This window comes from Crocodylus siamensis, chromosome 11 (assembly GCF_052110815.1).
Source record: "Crocodylus siamensis isolate JL-2025a chromosome 11, ASM5211081v1, whole genome shotgun sequence".
NCBI lineage: Eukaryota > Metazoa > Chordata > Crocodylia > Crocodylidae > Crocodylus > Crocodylus siamensis.
In genome coordinates, this window is record NC_143405.1 from 8,846,116 (window position 1) to 8,868,670 (window position 22,555).

General features: G+C 56.4%; 1 protein-coding gene across 1 annotated transcript in view; it reads right to left on the reverse strand.

Moving 5' to 3' along the window:
* The window catches only part of HMCN2 (hemicentin 2), an 82,335-nt gene extending 62,990 nt beyond the window's left edge, over positions 1-19,345 (reverse strand). The window contains exons 1-16 of the mRNA XM_090022229.1: positions 18,818-19,345; positions 16,415-16,485; positions 14,241-14,399; positions 13,783-13,905; positions 11,708-11,879; positions 10,605-10,711; positions 9,703-9,823; positions 8,800-9,063; positions 8,360-8,504; positions 6,887-7,008; positions 6,393-6,665; positions 5,642-5,783; positions 5,341-5,468; positions 4,617-4,730; positions 4,069-4,218; positions 110-304 (exon numbers count right to left, since the gene is read on the reverse strand). Coding sequence (XP_089878355.1) covers positions 110-304; positions 4,069-4,218; positions 4,617-4,730; positions 5,341-5,468; positions 5,642-5,783; positions 6,393-6,665; positions 6,887-7,008; positions 8,360-8,504; positions 8,800-9,063; positions 9,703-9,823; positions 10,605-10,711; positions 11,708-11,879; positions 13,783-13,905; positions 14,241-14,399; positions 16,415-16,485; positions 18,818-19,052 — 2,521 coding nt within the window. The 5' untranslated portion in view covers positions 19,053-19,345. The remainder of the gene's footprint in view (positions 1-109; positions 305-4,068; positions 4,219-4,616; positions 4,731-5,340; positions 5,469-5,641; positions 5,784-6,392; positions 6,666-6,886; positions 7,009-8,359; positions 8,505-8,799; positions 9,064-9,702; positions 9,824-10,604; positions 10,712-11,707; positions 11,880-13,782; positions 13,906-14,240; positions 14,400-16,414; positions 16,486-18,817) is intronic.
* Positions 19,346-22,555: the final 3,210 nt, after the last annotated feature.

Genomic DNA, 22,555 nt, shown 5'->3' on the forward strand with positions numbered 1-22,555 from the left:
TGTGCTCCGGCTAAATACATGTGTGATGCCTGTATAAGAAGCACTGCTGCACTGGCAGACACATGGATACACATGCAGAAATGGTGCCCAAGGGTCCTGCTTCTCTTACTTTCCATAAAGAGCCGATCCAGGCCCGAGGGGCTGGAACTGGGGAGCTGACCAAGCTGGATAGCAATCGGTTTCCCATCCCGTCTGGACCACGTAACCCGGGGACGAGGACGTCCTTCAGCACGACATGGCAGAGTAACGCTCATCCCCATCTCAGCAGACACATCCCCTGGGCGTTCGGAAAACCAAGGGGCAGCTAAAGGGAAAGAAAAGGCAGCTGAGAGTCTTGGGGTCAGTGCTGGTGCTGAGGAAAATCGAGCAACCTTGGATGTCCTCTGCACCATGAATCCCTTTCCTAATCCAGTTCACACCCCAGCCCCAAGGCAAGCATTGCACTGACCTGTTCACCTGGGTAGGGTACAAAGAAGGGCTTTCCACCCCAAGCACTCAGAGCTCCTGAGTCAGGCCCTCCTGGCTTTCCCTTGACTTTGGTGGGCTCTGCAGAGTCCCTCTCCTCCACAGAGGCAATGCTGCCTATTCAGCCCTGCATCCACCCAGCACACGGACAGAGGCCCATGCTCCAGCAGGCAAAACACTCAGGGCACAATGCCAAGACCACAGCACCCAATTGTCCCTTTTGCTTCTCACGCGGAGCAGAACAGCGTCAGGCCCAGGCCGCGCGCTCTTCCCTCCCACTCTGACACCCGGTACAAGATCCCCCACCTCCTGCCTGTAATCCCGAGCCCGGCACCGTGCTGCAGAGCCTCGCCGCAGAAAGGGCAGCCGTGCATGGGGCCCGGCGGCCTCTCACACCAGGGCAGCGCCAGCGGCAGCCCGCTCCTTTCCCTCTCCGGGCTGGGTGAAACCTGGGAACCCCCGTGTGCCACAGCCCGACAAGGCACTTTGATCTCGATCGGATCAGCATGTGGGAAACAGCCAGCGGGGTGGGAGTGGTCCGACAGAGCCCCCCTGCCAAACCGCCCACACACACACCCCGCACACCCGGCATCTGTCACGTCGGAGGAGGCAGCAGGGTCGGCCAGTGCACAAGGCAAGGGGGAATCTCCGTTTAATGTTTTATTTGGGCTGCTCCTCTCCAAGCAACGCCTGGCTGCTTTGGGCCTCTGCTCCTGGTCCAACACGTGCATGTGCACACACAGACATTTTAGAGCCCCCCCTCAGGGACCTCCTCCAGCCACAAATGATAATCCACAGCTGCTGGGCTACTCACCCACCCCCGATTCCTGGCACACCCCAAAGAGCAGGGAGGCAGGATCTATCAGTGTCAATATGGGCTGAGGTCCAGCAGGCGACTTCAGCCCACCTAAGCATCCCTCTCTCTCCCCCCTGCACCAGCAGTTTGCAAAGGGCTCACCTTTGCATGACCACTGTAGCCAGACTGGACCCAGTTCGACCGTAAGTTTGCGCTGTGCCGTAATGGGCTCAGGAGGCTGTGGTATCATAGCCAAGTCCCCTGCTTGGGATACAGTCATAGCAAAGAAACGGCTCAAGTCCCCGGGGCCAAAGCCCCTCTGGGTGATGGAGAGGACATGATAGCAGGACCCGGAGGGCAGCCCCCATCCAGGCCTCAGCTGCAATGTGCCGAGGCTGCAAACATCACAGCCAAAGAGCATTTACAGAGAGAGATGGGGGTGGCAGGTGGGGGCCAAATCCTCAGGTAGCCCCAGGGCAGGGCCCTTGGGTTGATGACCAAGCCATCTCCTACAGCCCCAGCAAGAAACTGAACTCCTTAAAGCCTCAAAACAAACAGAGCCAGAGTGGCGCGGCCCCAGAACAGCCCCAGGCGAAGTGGCTGCTGGAGGGTTTCCTTTCCCTCCCAACGTGGGCCCGTGGGAAGCTGCCGGCCAGTGGCGAGGAAGAGCATCATCGCCACCTGGTTGGTATGAGCTGCTCCATGGTGCAGGCACGGCGCCCTGCTCAGCTCAGCAGGACCTGATGCCAGTGGGAGGCAGGCCAGCTGGCAGCGGGGAGGATGGCACTCCCCGATAGCAAGCGGAAAGGGCTCCATCAGTGTAGGCAGGACATACCCCCTCACGGGGAACTGGTAATACCTCTCCAGAGCTGGCACACCCCAGGCTGTGAATGCTTTCCTGGGCCTCAGCCCATTTCCTCACCAGCTCTGGCTCTGGCTAAGCCTCCCAGCTCCTATCCCCTGCGTGCCAGGCCATGAGAATGGCCGAGAGCCAGCTGCCCGCACCGGCAGGCCGATGGCACAGCCAGCAGCACCCAGCACGGTGTGGGGCTGGCCAGGACCTGGCGCCTGAAGAAGTCCCCTCCACGACCCCCACAGACCACAGCTGCTCAGCCGGGCCGCAGGAGCGGGCGGTGAGGGGGCCGTCCTGTTTCGAGATGGTTCAGCTTCCTCGTTCCCCAGGAGCACGGCCAGGCTGGGGCTGGCGCCAGCTGCAGCCCACACCATAACGTATGTGGTGAGTGATGCCTCCCCAGGAAGGGAGCGTGGGTCGGCCAGACCCCACCTGCGCTCCCCAGGGGCTGCGGGGCTAAGGTCTGGGGGACAAGCGCAGCGTTTGCAGTAGACAAGTCCCAGCTTCTAATCCCAGTTTGGCCACCTCCCAAGCAGCTCAGAGCCGGACTGCGCCTGGGTGTGTCCCTTCACTAACAACATCCATTCAGGAGCACAGAGAGGCCAGAGCGCTGCTAGTGCTCGGAGAGCTTATAACCAGCCCCTCGGCCCAGCGACAGCAGGCTGCTGGACAGGATCTCTCATCTACGCCCCCCCTTTGCATGCACTTCAGCACAGATGCTGCAATACAATTGCACGAGCCGTGCTCAGGGCTCAGTCCCACCGGGCCGCTGGCATCTGAAGGATGCTGTCTTCCAGGTCTTTCTGGCAGACGCACAAGCCTGCCGAGAGCTGTGCTGTGCTGGGCCGCTCCCAGTGCAGGAGGCAGGGGGCTGCAGGACGCACAAGCCCCCCCAGCTCCAGGGAAAGCAGAGCCCCCCTTGTGCAGCCTGCTGGGCTGGGGTATCACAGGTCTTTGATAGCAAGGGGCCAGCGCCTGGCAAATCAACAGAGCTGGAGGCAGCCAAAATGAAGGCGGGCTGGAGCTGCCAGGAGGCCAATGCCCATCAGCGGCGTCTCGCACCAGCTGTGACACCGTCCTTCTCTACTGCAGGTCCTACCTGACCAGCCAGCAGCCTACAGACCCCTCACCAGGCCGTCTGTCCGTCTGCCGGATCCGTGCCTGTCCCTGCGACTCAGTCCCATACTCGTTTTCCCCTACGCCAGTCCTAGAATTTATTTTTTTAATATCTTCAGCTTCACACACTGTGACCAAAGCAGACCCTGCCTCCCATCCTCAGCACACCCAGTATTTGCCACCCTTCTCTGAGCAGGGATGGAGAAGACTCCCTGGACCATTGCTGCTCATGAACCGTGAATGCTAATTAATCTGTGCACTAGAGAGGTCAGCCCACACCCTGGCCTTTTCCCCCCAGGAGCAGTTGCAGCTGGTCTCCCCAGCCTCCCCTGCAGTTCCTTATTTCTTCATCTTCTGCCCTCAGGTGTCAGGCATTAATCATCCCAGGGTTTCACAACTCTTCACTGTTCCCAGCTAGACCCTCCACTAGGCAGCAGGGTGCTGGGCTGCAGCATTTCCCCCCGGCAATGGCTGGAGCTCAGTGCTGTAGGAGCAAAGGGGCCATGCTTGTATCATGCATCGAGCAGTAAAATCGGCCTTCAAGTGCACCCTCTAAAACCCCCAGATTTCAAGAGGCTACAAAGCTGAGGACAGGATGGAAGCTCAGTCTGCAAAGACGTCTACCACGAACCTCAGTTGTGAGCCATGGCTGTGGGGGAAGTCCAGGGGCAGAGACTCCCCATAACAGCTGAGGCAAAACCAGTGACCCTGGGCGAACAGATCCACTCCTGTCTAACCTCCCACGCAGCCTTTCACAGGAGTACCACGCTCGCCACGCTGTTAAGTCATTTGCCGTTTAGGGCCCGAAGTAGCCGAAGGCTCGTGGAGAAAGACTCACCTCCAACTTCCAGCATGATGGCATCAAAGGACACCCCCTCCTCGCTGACGGCTTCGCAGACGTACTCCCCGGCATCACCCTCCCGGACCGCCTGCAGCTGCAGGATGCCATGCTGGGTGCCCGGCAGGGAAGACGCCACCTCTTGCTCCCCTGCACGAGGGAACATGCTGCAGGTCATGCCTGTATCCGTCACAGCCAGAAGCCCCTTCGTGCTCCTCCTGATGCCAGAAGCAAGCATGGCTGTGGCTAGCCAGGGGCAAGCCTTCAAAAGGCAGGGGGGTGGGTGTGCTCAGACCCTGAACCAAGGCTTCCTCAAGCCTCTAGAGCAGAGGCAGGAATCTCTCCACAGGGTCCCCCCCGAGACTCCCTGTCATTGCCAACATGGCAAGCTCAGGTGGGGGCAAACTCTTGCAAAGCCAGCTGCCGCTCCCGGGGTCCAGGAGCGAGGCGAGGCTGAGACACGCTCGCTGCCTGAGGGGAGCGGGGAGGGGGAACGTGTCTGTGCTGCCGAGCCTTGCACGGGGAACGACGGTCTGTGCCAGCCATACCTTTGTACCAGGTGATCTGGGGCGGGGGTACCCCCGAAACACGGCACTCCAGAATCGCGTCTTCTCCCAGCAGGGCCTGGACGACTGGCGTCACCGCAGTGATGTGGGGCGATTCTGTATCCGCAACACAAAACGAGAACAAGAAAAAGCTCCGAGTCACTTCTGGGTTTGAGCATAGCTTGTGTGGATGCCACAGGCAAGCACGAGACGTCCCAGAGCCCATCACAACCCAGCAAGAGGAGATGGTGATGGTGAGAAAGCCCAGAGCCCGCTAAGGGCCCCCAGTTGATCGGCTTGCGGCTAAACTATTAAGCAGGTGTGCGCTGCAATAATCCACTCCCTTGGTAGGCTGGAGGGAGTTTTGAAAATGAGAGTCTGATAACAAGGGTAGACTTGACCTGGGAAGAGTCACAAAGCACAGCAGCGCAAGGAAAATCCCCCCCAAGCAAGTCAGTAGTGATACAAAGCTCATTGCCTTCAGTTGACTCCGACCTTGCAGGGGTCTGTAGCACAGTGACCCCAAGGCCAGTGGTCCTATTGCTATCCTCCGCAGAGGGCCCCATTGCCTGGTGTCAAGAACATCAAGGCCTTGGTCCAAGATCAAGCTTCCTAGGTACTATTATCATAGACATAGTAAGTACTAGTTATCATGACCATCCTGTGCAAGGGCCTGACCCAGAGCATGCCGAGGTCCTGTTCTGGGGCAGCCTCGGAGAGTGGGTACCTGCATACACCAGAACGGCTGTCTGCTCATCCCATCCAATTCGACTGGCAGCATAGCAGCTATAGTTCCCAGCATCCCCTCGGACAGCATCCTTGATTGTCAGGGTGCCCTGAGCATCTACAAGGAACCTGGGTGAAGAAAGAAGAAAGCTGGGAAACACAGATTTGTCCCAAAGCAAAGCTCGAGAAAATATGATGAAGCACAGGGACAGGAGTATGACTGGCTTTAAACGTGTCCTTAACACGTGTCCTAAAAAGGCAGCTGTCTGGCAGCCCGGGAGCCGAGCTATGGAGAGGGTTACCTGCCACCTGTCACCAGCGCTCTGCCCCACCGTCTCCAGGAGATCCAGGGTGCCGGGTGCCCCAGCGCTGTGCAGTCGATCCTCACCTCATCGCCCCAGGTGAACTGCTGCAAGCTCGGGTCCACCCTCACACGGGGCGGCTCTAAACGGAGACAGGCGCAAGGGATCACATGTCAGCCTGTCACGCTGCCAGCCTCTGCCTCTCCCCCTCCTGTTTCCCCGGGGTGGGAACACAATGCAAAACAATGGCATAGAAAGCAAAGGAGCAGTAACTGAGAGCGGTCAACCTGGGCTGCTGAAGTGGAGATGTCCCTCAGGACAGGACAGACTATACAGGGCCAGAGGAATGAGTGACCAGGGCACCCGATGCTGCCCTCTCCTGCTGCCAAGTGAGGAGATTAGGCTGATGCATGGCCCAAGGACCCTGCACAGGAAGCAGGGGCTCCCCAGAGGCCGCTTGCTCTGCTAGAGCATCAGGCCAGGCTTGATCTCAGCAACCACAGACCCAGGAACCACTGAAGACATTGTCTCTGGCACCACTTCCACCCACTCAGGGGACAGCACAGCCCCTCGCAAACAGCTCCCTGGGGGCAAGGTGCTGTCTAGGATCCCTGCTGCTTGGCAGCATGCCCTGGAGAAGCCTGGGGGCCTCCCACGAGATCAGAGTCGTAGCGAACCTGGATCCTAACTGGTGACCAGCAACAGCCCAGGACGCAAGGCTCAGACACAGTGCAAAGACGGGGCGGCTCACCTTGCACCACAAGCCAGATGGAAGCGTTTGCTGTCCCATGCTCATTGCTCGCCAGACACTCGTACCGGCCACTGTCACCCAGATGGACACTGTTGATTTGCAGCGAGAGGTTCCCCAGCACCCGCACCCGGCTCTCATCCGCCTGCAGCAACTGCCCATCCCGGTGCCAGGTCAGGTTATAAACATCCCCTCCCAAGACCAGGCACGACATGATCACTCCTGCGCCCGGCACTGCTGTGATGTTCCCCGGGGACAGCAGACGTGGAGGTGGCTCTGCAGGGCGGAAGCCAAACACGGGGTCAAACCACCGCCAACCTGAGCTGAGTCGCTACCAGACACTGTCCCCGAGGACTGTCCAACCCCCAAACACTGAGCTTTGGGCATTAAATAGAAGCAATGCACAGGTGCAGAGACCTCATGGCTGCCTCCTGCCCTGGAGACTGAGGTGCGATTGCATACGGATCCAAACGTGCCCCGCGCCCTCCAGGACTGACCTGTGACGGACACAAAGGCCCGAGCTCGCGTGGCCCCGACCTTGCTGGTGGCAATGCACTCGTAAAAGCCTTCATCGCTTTGGGAAGTCACGGGGATCTCCCAGCTGGTGTTCCCAGAGCTCCTGGAAGGCACAAAGGGAACACGAGCCCCTGTGAGGCTGGAGCAAGAGCTCCAGGGGCTTTGCTGGGCTCTTCCCGTCAGGCACGAGCCAAGGTTTCTCCCTGTGGCTTTGTCATTCCAAGTGGCTCAGTTTTGTGTGGTCCAGCACCCCCTGCACGTCCGGACCTTGCCAGGTGTCTCCCTGGAGACTCCCAAGACAAAGAAATCACTAGTCGCTCTTCAAACTCTTGTCCACACAAGGACTGGTCTTGAAGTCTCTTCCCAGCGGCTCCACCAATGAAAGCAGTGAGAGGAGCACCAGGACATGTGCATTGTCTAGACCTGCTCAGAGCTGGGCCAGAAGACCCCGCCACTGCCTCTCTGCACCAGCACTTGCCCCTCTAGGTCAGGGGTGGGCAAGTATTTCAGGCGGAGGGCCGCTTACTGAGTTTTGGCAAGGCATCGAGGGCCGCATGACAGGCAGCGGGGGCAGATAAATATTAACTTTCTAAATTTTTTAGGGGCTCCGCAGGCTGGATAGAATGGCCGGGGGGGCTGCATCTGGCCCGCAGGCCACATTTTGCCCACCCCTGCTCTAGATACTGTCACCCTGCAGCCATTGGAGATATTAAGCAGCACTCACTTGCCCCTGTGCATCAGGCGCATCATGTTAGCAGAGACCCGGGCTGGAGGTTTGGGGTCTCGCATGTAGAAATGCTGCAGCCAAGCAGATGAGGAACCCAACACTTAATACACTGAAGCCAGCCCCTTTCAAACAGCTCTGGGCTGTATCACCGCCTCAGACTGGCAGCCAGTACAAAGGCAACTCACGCTGACTCTGCACAGCAGGTGCAGTGATGGCAGCCGACAGCAAGCAGGCCTCGGAGGAAATCCAAAGTGGATGGAAGTTTTCTTCCTACGTCCCTGAGCAACCCCTGTCCTTTGCCATCCATTGACAGCACACAGGTTTGACCAGAAGAGCCTCAAAGACAGCTGCATCCCAGTGACTGTAAGTGTCCAGACAGATGCTGGAGGTCAGCAGGGCCCCAGAGCAGAGCAGAAAGCAGCCCAGCCAGCTCCATTTGATGCAGGCGAACATGTGTGGGACAAGCCAGGGCATAGCCAACAGCCTACCCAGGTGGAAACCTAATTCCAGAGCCAGCTAGTGTTGGCCCTACCAGAGAAGCACACAGGGATGCATGGCATAGTCCTATACCACGGCACAAATAACCTCCTGTCCCCCGATCACTTTGCCTTGGAGCACAAGGATTATCATCCTGGCTCATGTAGCTGCAGGCCCTGTTCCTATCTGTACATGGCTGATCTGGGTTTGGGGAAATCAACTTACTGTGGCAACAGGGCCAGAAACTCACCTGAGAAGCCGCTCTTTGCCCAGCTTCTTCCCAGCCCGACTGAACTGCAGTCGGAAAGGGATCTCACTCTGAGCAGAGCAGGTGATCAGCAGAGGCTCCTGGCTGTACGCTTGGATTTTTCCAGGCATGTTCACTCTGGGTAGACCTGAAGGGGTGGGAGCACGGTGGGTCAGAGAAGCAGTTTTCATAAATAGAACAAGAATTGCGGTTACCCGCCGGATGTTATTCATAGATTCACAGATGCTAGGGTGGGAAGGGACCTCAACAGATCATCGAGTCCGACCCCCTGCCTAGGCAGGAAAGTGCTGGGTTCAGATGACCCCAGCCAGATGCCCATCCAACCTCCTCTTCAGCACCCTCGGATGGAGCTCATCCGGGCCTGCCGACTTATTCGTGCACTAGATGTTTCTGTGGGATGTAGAGCGGACATAGCGACTCACCTGGGACCACGCTGGTGTAGGCAACTCCAGAGAGACGCTGCAATGCGTGTCCCTCTGAATCTTCCCCCTTCACCTTCAGCAAGAAGCTCCCAGCAGGAGCCTGGAATGGGGGTCCCACCCAGAGCTGGCCGGAGGAGCCATTGGACAAACGCCATGTGGGCAGGGACAAGAGGGGCTGGCCAGAGGTGTTATGCAGCTCAACAGCATTGAGGTGCCCTGGGGGCTTGAGGCCACTGCAGTTAACCATCATGGAGACCGGAAGGCCTGCAGGGATGTGGCAGACAGGGAAGGGTGAGGAAAGACAACGCATCCCGGTGAGTCACTGCAAGCAATCCTCTTCCACACTCGCACCGCCACAATCGCCCACACCATTCAGCAATGAGGCAGCTGGCCTGCTGTGACCATGGTCCTGTCACCGATCCTGTCTTACTGTCACCCTCCGCTCCACATCGGTCTGTCTGAACCCACTTGCTGTCTCTTGTCTTATTGTTCTGCAAGCTCCCAGGCACAGACTACATTTGTTCGGTGTTTGTGCAGCACCTAGCACACTGACACCCATCTGTCTGCATAGCACCTAGGGCACGGCAGCACCTCCTGCACTGCACTGCACTGCGCTGCCAGTCTATTGCCACAAAGAGAAGCTGCCCTCTGATTGGGGTCTGCAAGTATAAATAATCGACAACGTCTACCGGCCCCGGCAGGCTGCTGTTGCTCTGAGGGTCTCTCTCAAGCTTCAGCAAGCAAAGATGAGGCATCTTGCTCATCCAGCTGAGCAGAGCACAGCAGAGAGAGATCACATCTTCCGCTCCATGAAACTTCTACCCCTCCATGGGGTTTAGAAACAGCAGCTCCTCCTCCCCACACGCACGCATGCATACATGCCCTGGGGGACGCAGGAAATACCCTGGACAGGCCGTTCTTCAGGGTGATTCAGGTCAAACGTAGGCTGGCTGGAAAAGCTGGCTCGAAAGTCGATGTTGCTGACTCCCGTGATTCTCACTGAGTGGCGGCCGCTGCTGCCAACCTGAAAGCCAGGCATGAACCGAGTGTGGAGGGGGCACCTCGACATGTGTGAGATGGGAGCAGGTCTGACACCTGAAGCCATCCACCCTGCCGGATTCAGGCTCACGGAGAAGGAAAAGGCTGCAGTAAACCTCATTTGGCCCTTTGTGGGCAGGAAGCTCACACTTCTTTCTGCAGCCCTGAAGACTGCAGTGCGAGCCCAGAGGGCAGTGACAACTTCAGATTTACTGGAGCCAAATTCTCTGATGCCCACAGGAGCATTCGCGCCAACTTTAACGGCGTTTCGCCTCCGCATCAGTGGAGAACTCAGTCCTGGGGCTCTAGACTTGATCCCCAAGTGATAGTGACTTTCTCTAATGACTCCCTTTCTGAGAAGCCCCATTTCCCTGTTTTTCAGTGTCCTTGGCTCTGCCTGGAGTCTCCAGAAGCAACCAGAGCTGCTGGACGGGCCTCTGTGAGCCAGAGCAGACTCGGCAGTGAAAGGGCAGAACCCAGCCCCTGTGCCCGCCTGCACTAAGGCAGAGATCAGCACAGTAGACATGGGACCCTGGAGCAGCATTGTATGGGGAAGGCTGCCCAACCTGGCCCCAATTAGCAAAGCAGCTAAAGAGGCTCCCCACTGGTGCGGAGAAAGCAGGGGTTGAGCGAGGAGTTTGCTCCTGCACATCCCTCCATATCTCGCTGGGCAGAAGGAAGAACCCGTCAGGCAAAGGCTTCTGCCCACTCTAGGGTACCAGACTAGGTAGATCCTTGACCTGGCACCACTTCCAGTTCCCCCTTACCTTGACTGACCACATGCCCGGCATGTAAGGCTTGAATGACACCACCTTGGCAGAGTCCGGGATGTTGAGAAGCTCCTTCAACCCCCAGCGCTTCTGAAGGATCCTACCTGCAACAGCAAAAGGGAATCCTTGGGTTCAAAGAGTCCTGGTCTCCCTTCCCAGGGAGGCGGTACCATCCACTGGGACCCCGCTACACCAAACGGCTGGCGACATCCCACCGTGCTTCATAAAGAGAAAGATGCTACGCACGCTGCTGCCTACTGCAGCCTGTGATGGGACCGGGCAGGTATAACCCAGTCTCTGTCTCTCTGCAGCAGGCCCGCTTCCACGTCTCAGCCTCCCAGGGTGGTATCCATCTCACTGGCATCACACAGACTAGCCTGGTCTTCCTTTCCCATTCTTTTCTCTGACCCCACCTCTCCCTTCCCAGGCTCCCTGTTCTGCCCACACCAAACCTTTAGTCTTGGCTCCATCTCCACTCCCTCCAAGAGGTCTGAACAGCTGGGATGGACACCCCTTCCCCCAGGCTGTCCGCAGCAGGAGTCACTCTCTTCCCTGCTTCAAGCCCCCCTGCCACTCCTCACCCTCCTGGTGCCCTAAGCTCTCTGCGCAAGGTTGCTATCCCCATTGACCACAGTGCTGCAGAAAAACAGGCTGGGATGGGTGACCTGCTCGGCTGGGGAGCCATCCCTCAGCAGGGAACAGGAAACCCGGAGGGACTGAGAGAAAAGCACCTCTTATAAAAGTGAAATATCAGCTGAAGCCTGGAAGGGACAGAGCTTAGCAAGGGCTTTGTGGCCCACTGTTTCTTCCTGGTGAGGGGTCAGCTCCATGGCTGCACTTCCAAAGACAGATCCGGGGAGGTGTCAGCTGCATGGCCCCTTGAAGAACAGCTCAGCTGTGCTCTCAGTTCCCAAACAAGCTCCTGCAGGCGGGTTACCCACAGACACCGGCCTCAGGACCATTCACCTCCAGAGCACAGACCTTTGCTGCTTTTCCTGAGGGACCCAGGGAAATGCCACTGTGCATCACACTGCCGGGCCTCTCCCTCTTTCCCTTGCCCCAGATGGAAGCCTGCTTACTCAAAGTGTGGCAGTACGTACCCGTCGGGTCCCTGACTTCAATCTCTGGAGCAGGGCCACTCAGGGAGATGGTGACCTTCTTCAGGCTGGGGTCGAAGGGGAGTAGCCACGTGCGCTCCCCACCCTGCTCGTGGTCAGTGGACAGCAGGTGGACCTTTGAGGCCTGGATGGCTTCTTCGACCCACTTCAACACCTGGGGAGCACACAGAGCAGGAGGATGCACGCAGGGTCCCGTTCCCCACCCCCTCCATCCCCAAATGTTGTGACATGATAAGGGTCCAAGCACAGATCAATGAAACTAGGAGAGAAATGCACCCTGTATTTCTACACAGCTCCATTTCACTACCCAAGCATGGAAAAGGGAGCCCCCCTACCAGGATTCAAAAGATACAGCAGAGAAGTCAGAAAGCAAGCCATATGAGCGAGCCAGTGGGCCTTTTACAGGGCTACACCCCCACAGGTGCAGCAATCAGGGTTGCTTGATGCCGCATGATGAGCAGGTAGGGGTGGGGAGAGGATCCCAAACAAGGCAAGTTATCTCCTGCACAGGACAGAGGGCCAAAATCCTCAGCTGGTGTAGCCTGACACGATGCCACAGACTTGCCAGCCCTCAGCCTTTACTCCGAACGCTCTGTGTTTGCCGGGAGAAGCTGGAGGCAGGCAAGAGGAGGTGATGGCAAAGATGGATTGTCCCAGTGTAAAAGGAATTAAATAATCAGGTGTAATTATTATTGCCAGATGGCTCCCACTCAGCTGCTCCGAGCAGACAAATTAGCCCCCTTGCAACATGCCCTTGGGAATACAGAGTCATTAGACTTTGCAGCCGCCAGAGGCAGCGATGGGGGAAAGGCTGAAGGGGAGCTCACCAGGAACATGCTGCTCAGAGCAGAAAGGCTTTGCTCTTCCTCCAGCTCCCTATGCCCCCCCAGGCAGGAGTCTCCCTTTAGACTCCACTTTCCTTACTCAGGCACCGGTCTGATTTGCTAAGATGCCACAAGCCCACCACCTCCCACTGAGGTCTTACGTTTCGAAAGGCTTGGACTCACATCAGGGCACTGAACTATTGAACTGGATGCATAAACTGAACCGCAGAGAGCTGGGACTACTCATCTGAGATCACACAGTCAGCCTGGAAACCAGGAACAGACTCCAGATGTCCTAGACACCTGCTTAGCAACTAAACGCAGCCTCTTTCTCCAGGTCCCTGCTTAGCTTTCAGGCAAGAACAGGAGATGGCACTGGCATACAAGTCTTCTCATCCAGATCTCTGAACCAGGTGGTCTCACCTCCATGAAGTGGACAAGAGACTTCTCCACAACGCTCTTAGAGGGGAGCAGCCCCCGAGACACCGATCAATGCCAAAGGAAGCTCCACTGTGTCTACTTTGGCTACATTTAAGAGAGATCGGTTCATGCCAAAAAAGCTTTTCCTGATAGCTGGGTGAGTTCACCTGAGCTGGAAAGGACCAGGATCAGGTCCTTCTAGCCAGCGATCAGAACCTCAGCACTCCAAAATCTGTCCAGGCTGGAGCCAACAAGGACTTAATAATACTTCATAAATAATTAATAAAACGCTGGAGGTGAACTGTCACTTCCTCGTGCTGAAACCCCACTGCAAATTCTTCACCACAAGAGCTCCTGCCTGCCAGCCACAGCCCAATGTATTTGCAAGGAGGGCATCCTGGCACACAGGACTGGGAGGATAACTATAAACAGCATCACAGGGAGGACGGGTCACCACCACAATGGCACCAGGAGCCAGAAGAAAGCTTTCTGAGGCCTAGTCCAGAGCAGAGAGAGCAAGAGGGATGGCCAACTTGTTCAGTACCCCAAGGACTGAACCAGGGCCGATCTCCATAGGCGTCACAGGTTAGGTTAAATCTGAAACTGCTGTTGCTGTCTCTCATCCTCCACAAACACTTGCTCTCCCCTATGGGTAAAAACAGGAGGGATATTTCTCCTTGAACACCCGGCAGTGCCATCATCACTGGGGCATATGTGCAACAGATAGACATATGCACCTGTGGATGACTTTCCTGGACCTCAAACCTGAGCCAGTCACAGTGTGACTTAATAGCTCATGTCTTTTCCACTCACCTCCTTCACTTGCTGTTTATCCAGGTGGAATATCTGCCCCGAGCTGGTAGCAGCAATTTCTTCGTACACCTGGTACCCAGGATGACTTCTGTCCCCACAGTCCCCCGTCAGCACAAACACGACCTGCCAGAGAGCAGTGCACAGCGGCCAAAGTCAGGAGAGCCCGTGCATCCTGGAGGGAGGCAAAACCTCACCACAAAGAACAGGTTAGCCTGGACTGCGCTTACAAGCACTCTCCACGGCCTTACGTATGTAGAGGTAGTTGGTCGGCCACGGACCAGCAACCTGTGCTGCTGCGGGGATTTAGGACTCACGAAGCATGGTGCTGCTGGGCACAGCCAGTGGCTCTTTTTGGGCAGCTCTTTACATCATTCCTGTGAGGGCTCAGGGTGCAGGTGGGGCCGAGGGGAAGGAAGACCCCTGGGAAAGCTGCAGCAAGCCCAAAGCCAGGCTCTCACCTGGGATTGCTTGAGCTGCAGGAGCTGCAGCACTTCCTGCTTCTGTGCATAGTCCTTGGCCCGTGCATCCGAGAAGACATAAATGAAGGATCCTGGGTGCGAGATCTCCACAGCCAGCTGGATAGCACCCACGCTCATCTCCGGGCAGTCCCCTCCACCCTGCAACCAAGGAGCCCTTTAGAGGACACAAGCAATCCTCAGCGCAAGAGCTGCAGTGATCCCAGCGGGAGCTAGGACTGCATTTCCGCTAGGCAAGGGAGACCGTGCCCTGCCATCGCTGCCCCAGCTTGCAAGGCCTGCTCTGCCCTGGGACCTTCCTGCAGACAGAGAGAGCAGCCCCCTGGCACTCACACAGGCTTTGAACATGGGGCGGGGGAGCCACCCCCCCCAACAGCGGCTTCACGGGGTGCTGGGCTCAGCCGTAAGCAGCATCAGTGCTTAGTCACAAGCTGCATTTCAGGAGGCTCAGGCGCCCTGATGGACTCATTCCTGTACGGCCATCAGGCTTCCACTTTGACAGGGTTAATAACTAATTATCTCTGAAGCCACCTTTTAGTCACTGGAGACCATCCCCGGACCCACGAGAGCGCTCGCAGTCATCTGTACCACTTCGCACTGCCGCTCTTTTCAGCATCTCTACCACCTACTGCTCACGCCCGTATCCTGCTTGTAATGCCTATTAAATATCTGTTAGCACTTTATCGCCAGAACATGAACACAAAACGTTCTCATTGCAGACCCAGGGGAACTGCCCCACGGGCATTCAGTAAAGGATTTGTCTAACATTTGAGCTTCCCAAAGCCTTCCAGTCCTCCTTCCAGCCAAAGAGTTTCATCTCCCGCACAGAAAGCATCTAGTTGCCAGCTTTCCTACAGACCCGGAAAAAATGCTCACCTAGGAAAGAGTTATTACTTCCTTTACAGCCTTCAAGCTTCCAGCTGATGTATCCCATGGACACAGCAATTCAATGGACCACTCAATCATAGCCATGCATTTCAGGCAATGAATTATTACTTAAAAAGTAATGCCATACGTTGTCTAATATTTGCATACTGCTTTGCATCCCTGAGGCAAACAATGAACTTTAGAGCTGTATATTTATGTGCCCCACTTTCAGGGCAATTTTACATACAAATGGATCACTCGGGTTTATAAGCGTGACATCAATCCCTCCCTCGCCGAAACACAGCCACCTCTGACGAGGGATGTGATGGTCATTTAAAAGCACACCCGAGTTTAGGGCAGGAAGAAAATAAAATACAGGCTTCAATTAAACCAGCTGGGGATGGTTAGACTAGCAGAATGTAATTATTAGGAAATTCCCACTGAAACCTTTTTTTTGTTCTGATGGAAAAAGGCCTTTTGACTGTGTGGAAGTTGTTTTTATGGCCAAAAATCCCAGGCTTTGATTGAAAAGCTGAAAACCAATCATGTTAAAAATGAAGGGTCAAACAAGTTTTGCTCTGGAGACTGTCATCTACCCTTTTTGTGTGGGAAGGGAGGGTGGCATCACTCCCTGAAACACCTCTGGTAAATCCCCACGTCAGGCTCAAAGCCAGGCCATGCCCATGGAGAGAGCGTCTGGGCATCTTTAACTGGCAGAGGGGGCTGGGCAAGACCCTGGCATTTCAGTGTCATCCAGGTAGTAGCTCCAGCAGTCAAGCATCGCTTGGCCCTCACTGGGGCACTGACCACGGGAGAAGTTCGCTCTGCAGCCAGCTAACACTGAGAAGTCAGCCAGCACCCGTGCCGGTGAATGGTCCAGCTGGGCACAACGTCGCACAGCCCCCGAGGGTGCTGACCTGGCACCTGGGCAGCCCTACATAGCGCAAGCCGCCCCTTTTCTGGGCACAGAAACAAGCCAGCCCTCTGGTATGAGACGTGCCGCCAGAATCTGTTCTTGAACGGAGGCTGCACGTGACAGCGAGGACCAGGCTCGCGAAGGTGGAGGAGGCAACTAAGACCTGTCTCTTCCCCCCCGCACCCACCTCCAAGTCTCATTTCATGGCAGCTCAGCTTAAAACAGATCCTCAGCGTGGTGGGGTTTCTTCTGCCTGTGACGGACTCCACCTCAACCAGCCAACAGGCTGTTTCCAGCACAGCTTTCTCACACCACCGCTGCCGCTTGCTAGCTGCCGGTGCTGCAGACTATCCACAAATGCCACCCGTCATACCTGAACATAGAGCTCGCTGAGCTGCCGCTGGAACTCCCTGGGATCCGCCGTGATGAACGCTGGCCCAATCTCTGCCAAAGAAACAGAGACAGCCAACACGTCAGCACTGTCCACATTTCTTTACAAACACCCTCTACCGTGGCAGTGGCTGTGGCCGCCCTGACAAAGCCAAGAAGAGAAACTCTGGGACCAGGGACCAGATGTAACGCTGAAGTCCTACGTGCAGTTAAAGACTGGCTGGTCGTGCAGCACAGACACAGCCCTAGTGCTAATTAGGTTACCAGATCACGCTATAGCGTTGGGCTTTAGCATGGACAGGGTTAATATGTGGTTCAGTCTGGTCTGGACTCCATGAGCAACAGCACAGACCAAGCTTGGATTGGGATGTGATGGAGACTTGGCTCAGCACATGTGGAGCAGACGTTGTAGGCATCAAACATGCCAGGTTAGAGCAACATAAGGCTTAGCCTGGAGGACTGGGACCTCCCTTGGTAGCTGGGACCACAACGCCAGTTAAATCAGTAGGCTCCATCCCAGAGACACAACCGCTTTGGCTGCACTGTCATACAAGGGGGCATAGTAGAGGGAGCCCACACATGGTACCTGGTCTGAAGTCCCAGGAGCACCTCCTCCATGGATAACCCTGGCAGAAATAGGAGCTGCCTGTGCTAAGGGACAAGCCAAATGTTCTCTCTGTTACATGAGGCAGAGGCGACCCACAGACCGAGCAGAGGCTGGGTCAGGCCAAGACCCTCTTCCTGTCCTAAGGCACCGAATCCTCCTGATAATCCACCTAGCACCTCTGATAACTCCTCCTGCTGTTCCCAGTAAAGTAAAGTCAGATTTCCCCTTCTTCACCACTTCATTGTACTGTCCAAAGTCACCCCATTGCTAGTCTCCATATCCATCTCTGGGGGAGAGCTTCTGCCTTGGGATAATGGGGAACAATGTATAGATCTATGAAAAAGCTTATGGCAAGGACTGGCAGGAAGAGCTCCGACTGTCATCCTCATCTACTGTGGATCACAGACCATGCACAGCTCCTTCTGCAGTGCAAAGCCCCATAAGATCTTGCTGGGGTCCAAGTGCTGCATCAGCTTCGCCTGACGCATCCTGAGTTACCTGTAACCCTTTCCTGGGGTACCTAGGCCCTCTTTGAGGTCTCTCATTGTAGTACCAACCTAACCCAACCTGGCTCAGCCTGCAGTTTGAGGAACCTGCTGGAGTGAGTCTGGACAAAAGATCCCAAAGTACAGGCCATGCTCCCCCCTACAGAGGAAGGCAAAAACCCTCACAGTCAGTACCAACCAAACCATGGGGGGAAATTCCTTCTTGAGCCCAAATACAGCAATCGGTCTGACCCTGAGCAGAGGGGAAGACCCTCTAGCCGGGAACTTCCAGGTTTAAGTTCCAGCAGGAGCATTGGTACAACCCAGTCAAAATCCCAGCCTTGGGTGCAGACAACACTCAATATCTTTGAAGAAGGTTTAGAAACCCCCCCGACCCATGTAAAGCTCTGGAACAGCTCCCCAGAGAGGTGGTGAAGTCTCCATCCTTCGGGGTTTTTAAGACCCAGGTAGACAAAGCCTTGGCTGGGATGATGGAGTTGGGGTTGGTCCTGCTTGGAGTAGGGGGCTGGACTAAATGTGACCTCCTGAGGTCCCTTCAACCCTCGTTTTCTCCAATTCTATTATTCTATGGATTAGAAAACTCCCGACTCAAGGAGCGGCAAGGGGGGGAGCAGAATTCCCTCCCAGCCCCGTGGGGCAACCAGCAACTTGGGCACAGCTACGCCTGTATCATCCCTGACCGGTGGCTGTCCAACCTCTTGACTTCCCTCCTAGGACCTGGCCATTTGGTTCAGGCTGGTGTTTTCCGAGTCTGACCTGAAAGGAGTTGTCCAGCCCGGGTCAGTCACCAATGATTCTGCATCAGTGCATTACAGCCCTGCCCTGGCTGAGTCTCCAGCATTTCCTTTCACAGGCTGAAGAGCTGAGGATTTGAAAGGGGAAGAAAGGGGAAGGGCAGCAGCACTGATTGCTGTCCGTTTGAGCCGGTGTTAACAGCTGGCCTTGGGATGATGTGGTCCGTTTTGCATCCGTGTTTTCGCCTGGGCCCAAGTCCCAGATACTGAAGGCCAGGCCCTGCATGGGACAGAGCCCTGTGCCCAGAACGAAATGGGTTCAAGAGGACTGAACCCAAAGGCTGTAAAACAGCACGATACGACATGCTAATGCAAACTGGGGCCATGCAGCCCAGATCACACAGCATCTAAATCCCTGAATCTGCCTTAGGGCTCCACGCGGGCTGTCCTGCTTTATCACAGTGCAGTGCATTACAGAACAGCGGCCACGAGTGGCTGCAGTGACCGTACGCCCAGGATCAGAACTGCAACCGTCTTACCTGGGTCATGAAAGGGGACCAGCACGTAGTTGCTAATGGCTTTTGTAGCCTTGCTGAGGGTCTGCTCCATGATCCGGGATGCTCCTTCTATCACTTGCGTCAGGTCATCATACATGGAGCCAGTGACATCAAAGACGATGGCCAGGGTGGCTGCTCCAGACCCAGGGCTGGGTTCTGCCAGGCTGGGGGCCAGGAGCAGCCAGAGGCCCAGGAAGAGCCCTGCTCTGAGATGCATTGCCCGGGAATAGCCTCCTGGTGCCCAGGGCTGGACAACCCCTTGGCTCGGGCAGGTGCCCAGAGACCTGCTCCTCACCCCCAGACCTTTGTGCAGCTCCTCTGCTGGCTTCCTCCTTTTGCAAGCAGCTCTTTTTCCAGCAAAGGGCCGGGAATCTCTCAGCAGCCCGCCCTTTCCGCCCTGCCCAGGGCCCAGAATCAGACGGCTGCTTCTTTAGCTGCTTCCACAGGAAGAGAGCAGACCTCCCAGCTGCAGACACAGCTCCTCTGGGCCCCTTCCATTCATCCCTCCCTGCTCCCAGCCACCCCCTGCAGCAAGCCAGAGCAGCTTGCCGGGATGCTGCACTAGCAGCCCCTTCGCCACAGAGCCCTCTCGCTCACACCGGGCAGGGGACACAAGTGACGTCCAGCCCCTGGCAGCTGCAGGCAAGAACTCCTCCAGAGCTCAACTTCTGGGAGGGAGAATTAAAGGACTTTCCAGCAGCTCCCCAGTGTGGAGAGGGGTGGGGGCCGGAAGAAGTGAGCAAGGGGGGACTGGAAGCCGGTCCTAGAGCCCACATGATTCACCGAAACACTCGCCTGCTCCCCCCTCGCACTCCTCTCCAGCATGCCTCGACCCTGCCCCACACACCCTGTCCCTGGCCGTCTGGATGCGGGGGTCACGGGAGGACGATGGGGCCAGCAGCTAATGGATAGGGGGATCCAGGCCAAGAGGGGGTGATCCATAGGGAGGGCAGAACAGCTGTGGTGTCAGCACACCAGACCCCCCCCATAGCACACAGGGCCAGCAAACCGTGGGTGCTCCCACAGCAGGTGGGACTGTCCACGTGAGCGGCCAAGGCAGCGTCATCTCTGGACCCCCCCCCAGGGACAGAAGGAAGCTGCAAGAGGCCTCCAGGCTGCAGCAAAGACCTAGCAAACGCGAGTCGTGGAAAAACCCTGGGCCAAGGCTTGGGGGTGGGAAACGCGTTCCTCGACTGGGGAGCCAGGGCGTACTCGAAGCCAAGGAACAAATAGTCGAGAGGCGGAGGGGAGATCCAGCGAGGGGGGTGGACAGAGGGTTTCCTGGCTCCTTTTAAAGACAAGCCATGGTGCTCTCGATGAGCTAATCTGTGAGATCTGGGCACAAACACACCGCTGTTGCTCAATTTCTAAACAAGGGGCATCCAGGGAGCGAGCAGCAGGTGAGCCAGGCGCCGCGGGGCAGGGCTGGGGGAGCCCAGGAGCAGCAGACGCGGCCCGTGTGCCTGTGCTCTGGCACCAGCGGCTCCGAGACCTCCCTCCGCTCCCCCCGTGCAGCCACAGCCGGCTCTGAGCTACAGCACAGCAAGCCCACGAGCGTCCCTGGCATCCCACCGGGGAGGGCAGCTCAGGATCCCAGGCCTGGTCTGCAAGAGGCTCAAGGGGTGCAAAGGCCTCCTTATAGTCTGGCTTGATTCACCTGAGCTTCACACCTGGTTCCCTCCTCTGCAAAGACACGCATTACTGAGACCGTCTATCAGTCCTTTGCCCAAAATAATTGCTGGCTACTGAGCTGTAAGGAGGGGCCTTATCTACGGATGCTGAGCAACCTCCTAATTCAATCTCTGAAGCCAGCTGGAGCCAATAAGAGATGTTTCAGTCCTTCCTTGCATCTGGTTACATGTACCTTTTACAGGCAGCTAGTGCTCTCACCCCTGGGCTCCCAGATGAAACCTAGGTAGACTGCAGCAGCTTGCATTGTACAGGAAGCCAGCCCGGAGGGTCACAGAAATCCCTCCTGGCCCCCACCCCTATGCATCTGCTGAAGTTGTCATCTGCAAGTCGCACGCACCGAAGAAGCCCACCACAAAGCGGTTGCCAACAGAGACCCTGTGGGAAGCAAACCTTAGCAAATGCTAAATCAGCTCTGCAGGACTTCCCTGTAGTCAGACCATGGGAACATCCCCAGCAGTGAGATGGGGCCAAGTGAAGATCCGTAGACTTTGTTTTAAGTGGCACGACCCATACTTAGCTGCCACTGCAGCTGAGATCTAGGAGGGCTTGTTTTCCCATTGTTATTTCATGTTAACAGAAACCAGTTAGGACCCTTCAGAGTTGCTGTTAATTAAGCAGAAGCGATGTGGCTACTGAAGGAACACCAACCAATGCCATAAATCAAGCAAATGGCAAGTCAAAGAATTTGTTCGCATTGCTGGAAATATCCAGAGACAGCCAATTACTTCTGAAAGTAATTAATTCTGCCCCTTCCACCCAGCGCACTGCCCGCAAGCTGTATGTGCTTCCTCTGGCTTGGTGGTTAATGGCAAGGGACTCAATTCCCTCTTGCACTCAGGCCCCCTGCACCGCTGACGGATAGAAGGAAACAATGATCCCACGGCTGAAGGGATCTACCGGAGTCCTGCTCAGCCCTGGGTGTTCATGGGGGCGAGCAGGGCCGAACCATCCTACTCAACTGCTGCTCTTTGCTTCCTAGGACCAATACAAGGCCCTGGAGAAGCAGAGCAGAAGGGAGCTGCCTTGAGGCAGCCCTGGTTGAAACCCAGGTGCAGCGCCACCCAAATGGGGTTAAACGAGATTGAAAGTTTCCTGCTCCAAATAAGGTGGGGGGAAAAAAAATCAAGCTGGGTCTCCTGGACAGATCCACAAAAGGTAAAAGTGCTCCCAGTTCTGCTGGGGTCACAGCGAGGAGAGGAAGGAGCTGCCAACATAAGGTCCGGCTCATTCCCTTCTTTACTTGCAAGATGAAGTTGGTTGTCGCCAGATCTCTTCGCAGCAGTTGTGGTTGCACAGGACATTCAAAACCTACAGGGACCTGGGATCTGAATGAAACCTTGGCCTAAAGCCCACACTTTCTAGAGCACATGAATACACCCACGTTCACCCCTTTGGCCCAAAGCCCACACTTCCCAGAGCTCACACACACGCATGCACTCCCCGCATTGCATATATACACACACACTCCTCCCACTTTGCTTGTTCACCTCCTTAGCCCCTTGCCTGTCAGCTTGGGGATGCTATTTGTCTGAGCCCCAGTGTGCCTGTGGGGTTCTCCATTCATCCAGGTGGGCAGGGAAGAGGGAGCCACACAAGGCAGCCCCTTCCCTCCCCCGTGGCTCACGGAGCCCCACTCCTTCCACGCTGGCTCCTCCCTGCCCGAGCCCGGCAGACACCAGGTCACGGTGCCAGGGGGCGAGTGCAATGCCTGGAGTCTGCTCAGCTCTGTGCTCCGTGGGAAGCTGCCCCTTTGAGCAGAGCACGACTCGCTGATTCAGCACCAGGGAGCCGCAGCACCCTGGGGTGCCTTAAGATCCTTTTAAGGGTGCCACGACATGCTAGCAGAGGCGTGCAAACACAGTGCATAAAATAAACCCACAGATTTCAAACATGGAATCAGCAGCATTCACATTCTGACCTGCTGAGCTCCTGGCTCTTTGCAACAAAAGAATTGCTTTAATATTTTAGAGACAAGTGAAAATGAAGAACTGACATTTTCAGAAGGGGGCCCCAAGTCCATAAAGGCTG